General features: G+C 39.0%; 1 protein-coding gene across 1 annotated transcript in view; it reads left to right on the forward strand.

The window, feature by feature from the left end:
• LOC137367122 (intron Large complex component GCFC2-like) overlaps positions 1 to 9,038 on the forward strand; it is an 85,849-nt gene extending 76,811 nt beyond the window's left edge. The window contains exons 11-15 of the mRNA XM_068028559.1: positions 76 to 152; positions 3,253 to 3,319; positions 4,317 to 4,463; positions 4,834 to 4,985; positions 8,067 to 9,038. Coding sequence (XP_067884660.1) covers positions 76 to 152; positions 3,253 to 3,319; positions 4,317 to 4,463; positions 4,834 to 4,985; positions 8,067 to 8,184 — 561 coding nt within the window. The 3' untranslated portion in view covers positions 8,185 to 9,038. The remainder of the gene's footprint in view (positions 1 to 75; positions 153 to 3,252; positions 3,320 to 4,316; positions 4,464 to 4,833; positions 4,986 to 8,066) is intronic.
• Positions 9,039 to 10,056: the final 1,018 nt, after the last annotated feature.

The following is a 10,056-nucleotide window of genomic DNA, read 5'->3' on the forward strand; positions in this document are numbered from 1 at the left end:
ATCGATGTTTGGCTGTGTATTGAAATATTTTCAAGGTTTTATTTTAATAAATTGAGCATTTTTTGTCTTCAACAGGTTCTGAGAAAAACTATTATTATGAGAATAACTATGTCTGTGGAAGAGGACGCTTTCATTCCTCTGTATCCAAAAAGGTAAGTAAAATATTTTAGTTGGAAAAATTTAAAAAGTTATCATTTATATATTTAATTTTCTCTGAAAGGAAATTCCATCATATATATTGTAGAAGAAATACATTTAAAAAAAATTCTTGTCATGACTCAATCCATCAGTTCTTCCTCTGGTTAATTGTGTGAAAGCTCATGTACAGCACTAGATAACAGGTCTTCAGCTTCTTCCTTGGAGACTTGAAACACAATTTTATGTAGAATCGGGTATGCCTAATGATAATCAGTATCAGTGGTGCAAGGCAGGACATCAACAGCACTTGGCACTTCATCTTTTCACTCACGCATATTCACTTTCTCTTGTTCACAAGCTGACTCTCAGAACTCTGACTGTCTCACAAATTTATTCACTTACTCATGTACTTTCTCGCCTTTGACCTCCCTCACCTCTCAGGGCTATTACGTTAAGTCTGTTTTCTCCCCTTTCTAATTGGATTATTCCTCCTTCTTTAATCTAACAATTGTAGCAAACTTTTCTCCTTAGCTCTAATTTTTCCCTCAGTTGGAAGAAAATTTTGATATGTGGGGCTGAATTTTCAGACCTTGATGGGGGCGTACAAGGAGGTGGGTGGGCACGGAATTTCATGATGCCAGCTTGCATGCTGGTTCCCTGGAGGTGGATGGGGGGGTGCCAGCAGGGCTATCCACCCACAAGTGCCAGGTAGCTAGTTGACCTGGTTAATGGCCACTTAAAGCCTATTGCTGGAGGCCAAATGGGATTCTCCAATTGGCTTCCAGGTCCTCGCAGGCATCGGGGAACAGGGCAGCTGCCTGGTGGTGGCCTTCCTGCAGCAGACTGGGGTTGGAGGGGGGGAAGGCAGCGCTCCAGCAGGCTTAGATGCCCTGCCTGCCTTCACCTGCACCCTGTCCTGTAGAGGGGCTCCCCCTCCACAGAGGGTGGCCTGGCTGCTAAGGTCTGTTTTTTATTTAAGATTTTAAAAAGTTGGAGAGAGGACGCCTCCATTTTGGGGCACCCTCTACCTCACTTACCTGCCATGGCATCCTGCTGCTACTTCCAAGCTGAAGGGCCTTCTATTGGCCCTTCAGCTTCAAGAGCCTGCCTGCCACCCTTAATTAGATGGCGAGCCTGCCCTCTGGCCAGTAATTGGTCAATTCAAGGAAAATCACAGGTGAGTGGCTGTTCCCCACATTGTGCGCTTCTGACCCCTATTTGAGCCCAGAAGCTCACATGGGAAATTCTGCCTATGGATGCTGTGACAGCTCCTCACTCACCATGCTATAAAACACTAAAATTGATCACCATAGGAAATGAGCAAAAAATGTACTTAATTTACCCTTAAACCTGGCTTCAATGTCTCGTTCTACTCACCTCAAATAAACAATACGGCACAAAGTGGAAGCTTTTGTATCCATTGCCCCTTCAGCAAATAACTGGGCAAAATTTGTAAAAGCAGAAGTTTTCCCACAGGCATCCCCAGGAGCCACCACTTTTTTCAGCACTCTTTAAGTGACAGTCCACAACAGCTGTGAAGGGCAAGTCCTAATAAAATCATCCAAAAGTACTGTAGCCTGCTGCTGTCCACCCCTCTGCTCCATCAAAGTTTCCCCTTGCAAGTGCAAATAACTCAAGAAAAGGAAGGAAGAATTTTAAGTTTTTCCTTTATCTTAACAAATATGGTCTTTTAGACACTGCTGTTTGGCCATACACGTGAACATTCCTTATGTGTGAGTGCCATAGATTATCCAAACATGGGTGGCACCACAGGTGAGCCGAATCTTGCCTTTACCTAATGTCAATACAGGATAGCGATCTGGGGTGTTTCTGCAAACCTATACATTCAAAGCACCATGAATGAGCTCTCTGCTTATTCTTAAGTAACATTTTCCATAATGTCCCCTGGAATGTGTACACTACAGAAAACCTGCAGGGCTAAGTAGTTAACATTTAAGGCCAGATTTTATGTTGCTCCAGTTAACATTCCTGGCACAGAACCTCATCCACTAGGATCAAATAATGAGAAATAGAAGTCCTAGGCCCCTTTAATCATCTGCAATGTTCTGCCCATAAAATTTATTGGGCAAAATTGTCCATTTCGAATATTTAGTACTAGAGTTACCTTCTCCTTCAACACAATTTCCCCCACCCCTCTCCAAAAATTGAGTTTTGACGTAACTAAGGATATTGGTTTGGAGAAGTTGTATTAGTGAGGCAAACATTTAATTATCTTTTCAGTTATTACAGATGGAAAAAAGTAATTATGGAATCATAAAATTTTTACAGCACAGAAGGAGGCCTTTCAGACAGTCATACCTCTGCAGCTTTCAAGCAGCTGTCCACTTGATTCATTTCCCTGCATTTTCCCAATTCCTTTTACATTTTTTTTTTAACATTTAAAAGTTATAATGGATTCTTCTCCCACCACTGTTTCTAGTCATGCATTCTATTCTTCTCAACCTTCTGCAGAAGAAGGATTTCTCCTAACCTCTCCCTTTATACTTTTGGTGATATTGAATTTATGTCCTCTTGTTACTGACTTACTGATCAGTGATTTACCACTTCTCAATTTTTTACAGCTCTCTGAGATTTTCTCAGAATTTTCCTTCTAATGGAGAGCCCCAGTTTTTTCCAGTCTTGTTCATAACTAAAACACTTCATCTCTGGTATCATCTTAGCAAATCTCTCCTGTACCCTCTGCATGACCTTGATATCCTTTCTAAAGACAGGTCCAAAAAACTGGATACAGTATCCTAACTGCAGCCTAACTTAATAATTTATGTTGACTTAGCATTACCTTGCTTTTGAACTCTACATGTCCCTATTGATCAAACACGGGGTTCATACAGTTTTTTTATGTTATCAACTTTCTTCCCACTTTTAAAGATTTGTCTATCTGAACCCGATCTCACCTCCTTTACTGCTTTTATTTAACATTATTATTCCTCACAAAATATATCAGCAGATTGAGTCATTTGTATATTACAAATATACATCCGGTTTAGATTTTTACAATCGAAATTAATCCATTATACTGTTGAACCTGTGTACTCAATGTTTTATATCTGAGTTCTTCAGGTACACTTCTAGTTATTCATTTCATTTTAACAGTGTACTGGAAGATCAAACATCAATCCATTCTCAGTTTCAGGAAAGACGGTTCTGGTCAGCTGTTAAGGTGAGAAAGCATTTATTGGACAAAGATATTGTATCTATGGGCACGGTTTCTCTTTACAGGGTTTCAGAAGTGAAGCTGTTGAATGCAATCATTTCTTCATGTTTGTGAACAAGTTTGTCATTAATGTATAATATTTAAATAAAGGGGCCGAAGACTTTGATAACTGAAGACACTATTATCAGTGCAACCAGTTGAATAGAATTGCCTGCTAAGTACTTCATATATAAACCATGTCAAGAATCAGCTTTAAGAATAAGGGAAATACTTGTTTCTGGCACAGTTATCTGCACTGAATAAAATATTTGGATTAAAAAATAGTGAAAAAATGAAAATGACAAATAACTAATAAAAATACAGTTTGAGCTTGGCTGAAGTAGGATGGTTGGGGAAATGCTGAGTGGAGTACTGGCCCTTCCCATAGGAAGGAAATAATTTAGTAGACATCACCTGTTTTCAGCACATCTACTTTCTCAAGCTAATTTACAGAGTGTAACAGTTTAACTGTCTGATTTTTCAACCTGATAGTGTAAAGCTCAGAAGATTTGAAGTGGGGAGAAAATAAAACCACAAATACAGCAATTGATTAAAAGAGATAAATGTGATGTCAGAAATATAAAGGAACAAATAGGGAGCTAATGAACAAAACAGTGATAATTGGAAAGGGAATTAAATTTCACAAAAGATATAAAAGTGGAATAACTTGAGAGAGTCAAGTTTGAGGAAATTGTCAGAAGGTGTCTACATTCTAGTACTAGTACATGACCTTTTCCTCGCCTCTGCTTTGGATAATCATTTCAGCAGCTACGTTTAACATAACCACATCTAATAAAAGGCAATTTCTTTTTGTGTCTACTTGTGTCATAAAACTCATACTCTGATTGCTACTCACGTTACATAACATATATTTGATTTTTTTGGCAATTTGACCACCTTTCACTAAAGTACTTTGCATATGGTGTCAGAATTTTATTTAAAAAAAAGTTTAATCTGTTTTTAGCTTTTGGGTAATATTCTGCAGTGGGATGGCTTGTTACCAGAACAGATTCTACAAGATATGAGTTTAAACAAACTCCTCAATCGCTACATTTTACTGAGCCTTCAAACTTCTCCACCTACTCTAGGAAACCTAGAGAAGTGTAAAAAGGTAAATAATAGTCATGGATGTATTACTTGGTAAATGAGTTATGAATGGCCTGTTCTCAAATATCTACTTTGTATAGTTAGGCAGTAAATGTTAGTTGGTCACAATATACTGTATTGTGAATAAATATTTTATGATTTTAAAATAGTAATTTAAAACTGTTGTAATGTTAAAATAATGTATTACAGGAAGGCTTTGGGTGTTAACTCACAATTTACCAATTGCACATGTTCTGATGGCTGCAATATTATGTGGAGTTTTGTATTTTTATTTAATATTTTAGTGTTCTTAAAACTGACACAGTAAATGTGAAATATACTTTTGATAACTAGTGGAAAAATTATATTGACTGTTTTCCTTCTATTGCTTTCAGATAATAGCTTGCTTTCCCAAGCATTGGTTTGAAAATCTTGAAAGACAGAGTAGCATTCCCCAACTGGAAAACCTATGTAGATATCTGTTGCAATCTATTCGTATCGTATATGAAAATGATTCCATGACTCCAGATCCAGAAGACAGTGGCAGGTGAATTAAATGTTCTTAATGGGGAACTAAACCCAAAGAAGAAATTGATTTATTTTTTGTTATGTTGTTCAATTTTCCCCAGTGAATTTCTGTTTAGTTGTTCTTGGGTGTTGCTGACATCTGTTGTAGATAAATATTTCTGTGTTTCTTGAAGGCAACGTGGTAGAGAAAGAGAATTACAAAATAATTTCTGTTTCCTCACATTGCTAAAAGAAATCTAATTCCAGGGTAACAGACGTCAAATAAGAACAGGCCAGAGAAGGTTCACTAGGCTGATTCCTGGGTTGAAGTGGTTGTCTTAATGAGGAAAGGTTGAGCAGGTTGGGCCTATACTCATTGGAGTTTAGAAGAATGAGAGGCGATCTTATTGAAACATACAAGATTCTGAGGGAGCTTGACAGGGTAGATGCTGAGAGGATGTTTCCCCTCATGGGGGAATCTAGAACTACAGGGCAGTTTCAAAATAAGGGGTTTCCCATTTAAGACAGAGATGAGGACAAATGTCTTCTCTGAGGTTGTTAATCTTTGGAGTTCTCTACCCAGAGAGCAGTGGAGGCTGAGTCATTGAATATATTCAAGGCTGAGTTAGACAGATTTTTTGATCTGTAAGGAAGTCAAAGGTTATGGGGGCAGGCGGAAACGTGGTTAAGGCCACAATCAGATCAGCCATGATCTTTTGAATGGTGGAGCAGGCTCAAGAGGCCGGATGGCCTAATTCGGTTCCCATTTCTTATGTTTTTTTTAAGTTAAATGAAACTACCTGATCTTTAATCAAGGCATATGCCACACACTTCTGATCCATTTATCTTATTGGCTGTTTATTAATTGGCAGAAAATCTGCATCCATATCATCTTGGCTCAGTTGGTAGCACTTTTAACTTGCGAACATAGAGGGTTCAACGCTCGCTACAGACTTGAGCACATAATTTTGGCTGACAATTTGGTGCACTACTGAGAGACGTTGCATTGTTGGAAATTCTGTCTTTTGCCAGTTAGTAACCTGAGGCTCCATTTGCTTGCTACCATAGGTGTAAACAGTCCTATGGTACTCTTTAAAGGACAGGGAGTTTGCCCACAGTCCTGGCCAACTTGAATCTCTGAACCACCAATCATTCATATGCTTATATAATTTGAATATATTTCATATATTTCCATAGATTCAGGAGTGGTCCCTCTGGATTGGAAAGTTGCACATGTCACTCCACTTTTTAAGAAGGGTGAAAGGGAGAACCAAGGAAATTACAGACCAGTTAGCCTGACATCTGTGGTGGGCAAGTTGCTGGAGTCTATAATCAAGGATAAGGTGACTGAACACCTAGAAGAATTTCAGTTAATCAGGGACGGCCACCATGGATTCATGATAGGAAGGTCATGCCTGACAAATCTCATTGAATTTTTTGAAGAGGTGAATAAGGTAGTGGACAGGGGAATGTCTAAGGATGTTATTTATATGGACTTCCAGAGGACATTTGATAAAAGTCCCACATAAGAGACTGTTAACTAAGGTAGAAGCCCATGTAGTTGAGGGCAAATTATTGACATGGTTAGGAAGTTGGTTGAGTGGTAGGCAACAGAGAATGGGGATAATGGGTAAGTACTCCGATTGGCAGGATGTGACTGGTGGTGTCCCGCAGGGATCTGCGTTGGGGCCCCAATTATTCACATTATTCGTTAACGACTTGGATGATGGCATAGTAAATCATATATCCAAATTTGCTGATGATACAATGTTAGGCAGCATTGTAGACAGTCTAGATGATAGCATAAAATTTCAAAGAGATATTGACAGACTAGGTGAGTGGGCAAAACTGTGGCAGATGGATTTCAATGTGGGCAAGTGTGAGATTATCCATTTTGGACCAAAAAAAGGATAGAGCAGGGTACTTTCTAAATGGGAAGAGGTTAAGTACAGTGGATGTCCAAAGAGACTTGGGGGTTCAGGTGCATAGATCTTTAAAATGCCACGAGCCAGTGCAGAAAATAATCAAAATGGCTAATGGAATGCTAGTCTTTATATCTAGAAGATTGGAGTATAAAGACACAGAGGTTATGCTGCAACTGTGCAAAACCCTGCTAGACCCCACTTGGAGTACCGTGAGCAGTTCTGGGCACCACACCTTAGGAAGGATATATTGACCATGGAGGGAGTGCAACGCAGGTTTACAAGAATGATACCTGGACTACAGGGGTTAAGTTACGAGGAGAGATTACACAAATTAGGCCTGTTTTCACTAGAATTTAGAAGGTTAAGGGGTGATCTGATTGAAGTCTTCAAGATATTAACAGGAAAAGACAGGCTAGATAAAGATAAACTATTTCCACTGGTTGGAGATTCTAAAACTAGGCATAGTCTAAAAATTAGGATCAGACCGTTCAGGAAAGATGTTAGGAAGCACTTCATGCCAAGGGTGGTGGAGGTTTGGAACTGTCTCCCACAAACAGCAGTTGAAGCGAGAACAGTTGGTAATTTTAAATCTGAGAAAGATAGATTTTTGTTAAGCAAAGGTATTAAGGGCTATGGGCCAAAGGCAGGTATATGGAGTTAGGCCATGGCTCAGCCATGATCTCATTGAATGGCGGGACAGGCTCGAGGGGCTTAATGGCCTACTCCTGTTCCTATCTTCCTGTGTTCCTATATGTAACCTATGGGTTAGAAATTGCTTTGGGATATTCTGATGTGCTATGGCACTATACAAATGGAAGTTTTCTTTTCTTAATATGTGACTTCAGATGTTGTATGTGGAGTTCTTAACATGTGTGCACATTCTCCTGCAGATCTATATGCTATAGTATCAAAAATAGGAAGACTTCTATGCAAAGACCCCTTACTAGCATGCCTGTTGGTGCATTTGTTTCATTATATGGTGTTGTCCACTGAATACAAAGACCTCAAACTGAAGTAGTCTAGGACAATCTTGCCTATTCAACCGACTAAGTCTACCTTAATAAATCCACATAGCAGTTGCAGTTGTGAATGCATGGTTTACTTATTATCCTTACTTTTGTGATGCTCAAACTACAAAACAACAACTGGACCATTTTAAATCCTTGATTTGTAATTACTTTATTTCTGTCCCCCAGAGATGCCATAAAAGAAATGGTTAAGATGTTGGTCGCTATCCACGCCTTGGATCATACTGAGATCATCGTTGATGAGTGCAAATTAGAAGATTTGGAATGGATTTTCAAAGAAAACTGATATGTATGTGAACTCTCTGGCCATGTATTCTTTAAAGATAATACCTGAATGATGAAACCTTTCACCATCGTGCTGCATTCACTGATATGATCTTCTATGGCTGTCTAAATAACTTAAAACCAGACAGTAAAAACTTGGATAATTGATAAAAACTATTGTAATTCTACATGACCATAAGTCTTTTGCATAACTTATAAAAGTATGAGTGCCTGCAAATCATTTGTGATGTATGAGAAAAAACATTTACAGTTGGACCCAAAAATACACGGTTACCAAAGTACCCTCTAATTGTTCTTTGTAGGGTGTGGGCCCTTTAAATTACCAATGCGTGCACCTTGATGCAGAGGGGCCAACTGCGTGGATCTTGATGCCTCCCTAAACTAAAACCTTCTGCACTTCCGGGGACCGTATCCCTCTATTCCCATCCTATTCATGTATTTGTCAAGATGCCTCTTAAACGTCATTATCGTACCTGCTTCCACCATCGTTCCAGGCATTCACCACTCTCTGTGTAAAGAACTTGCCTTGCACATCCCCTCTAAACTTTGCCCCTCTCACCTTAAACCTAGAGATTATCATTTTTCTCTGATGGCTCACTTAATTAAGTGGGGATCAATGTCTTTCCAAGTTTAGATTCTGATCCTTGTATTAGAACATAAGTAAAGATAAAAACTAGCTGGAGAAACAGACCAAGTTATCTTGTATTGGGTACTTACGAGTCTGGATTATGTGTTAATGTAAATTCTTTATACAAATTTAAAAGTATTACACTGTCCTAAAACTTTACTTGATATAAATTATATACTGAGAAAATGTGTAGGAAACATTACTGTTCAATAAATGAATTTTTCCAACATCCCACTGCAGTTTCATATGATTTTTGATTTTGTAAATGAAGTGCATGGGGACATTAGCATAGTGGACTAGTAACCCAGAGGCCCGGACTAATACACCAGAGCCAGAGCATTTCTTAAATGGGGAGAGGTTGGGAAGTGTTGATGTCCAAAGGGACCTGGGTGTCCTCTGTCAAAAAAAGCTAGCAGGCAGGTGCAACAATTAATTAAAGCAGCAAATGGTATATTGGCCTTCATCACAAGGGGATCTGAATACAGGAGTAAAGAAGTCATGCTGCAATTGCATAGAACCTTGATGAGACTGCACCTGAAGTATTATATACAGTTTTGGTCTCCTTGCCACAGAGAAGTGCAACCGAGGTTCACCAGACTAATCCCTGGGATGATGGGATTGTCTTATGAGAAGAGATCGAGGAAAATGGGTCTTTATTCTCTAGAGTTTCGAAGAATGAGAGGTAATCTCATTGAAACGTACAAAATTCTTACAAGGTGTGACAGAGTAGATGTAGATCAGATGTTTCCCTTGACTGGTGAGTCTAGGACCAGGGGACAGAGGCTCAAAATAAGGGGCAAGCCATTTAAGACTGAGCTGAGGAGGAGTTTTTTCATCGAGAAGGTGGTGCATGTTTGGATTTCTCTACCCGAGAGGGCTGTGGAAGCTGAATCATTGAGCATGTTCAAGACAGAAATGGATAGATATCTGGATACTGATGACATCAAGGGATATGGGGATAGCGTTGAGGTAGATGATCAGCCATGATCGAATTGAATGGAAGAGCAGGCTCAACGGGCTGAAAGGCCTACTCCTGTTCCTATGAATATATTAAAAAGTTCATTAGCCTAAAAAAGAATTGCATTTTTCCTGACTGAAAACACTGGCAGTGTCCCTCATGCTGGTATAATTTAGTAATTGTTCACAATAGGTTTTTTTTTAAAATCACAGACACACACATGTTCCAACAATTAAGATTGCCAAAAGGAACCTACCCATTCAAAAGATGCAAAATGATCAGAACAA

Source organism: Heterodontus francisci, chromosome 3 (assembly GCF_036365525.1).
Source record: "Heterodontus francisci isolate sHetFra1 chromosome 3, sHetFra1.hap1, whole genome shotgun sequence".
NCBI classification, from domain to species: Eukaryota; Metazoa; Chordata; class Chondrichthyes; order Heterodontiformes; family Heterodontidae; genus Heterodontus; species Heterodontus francisci.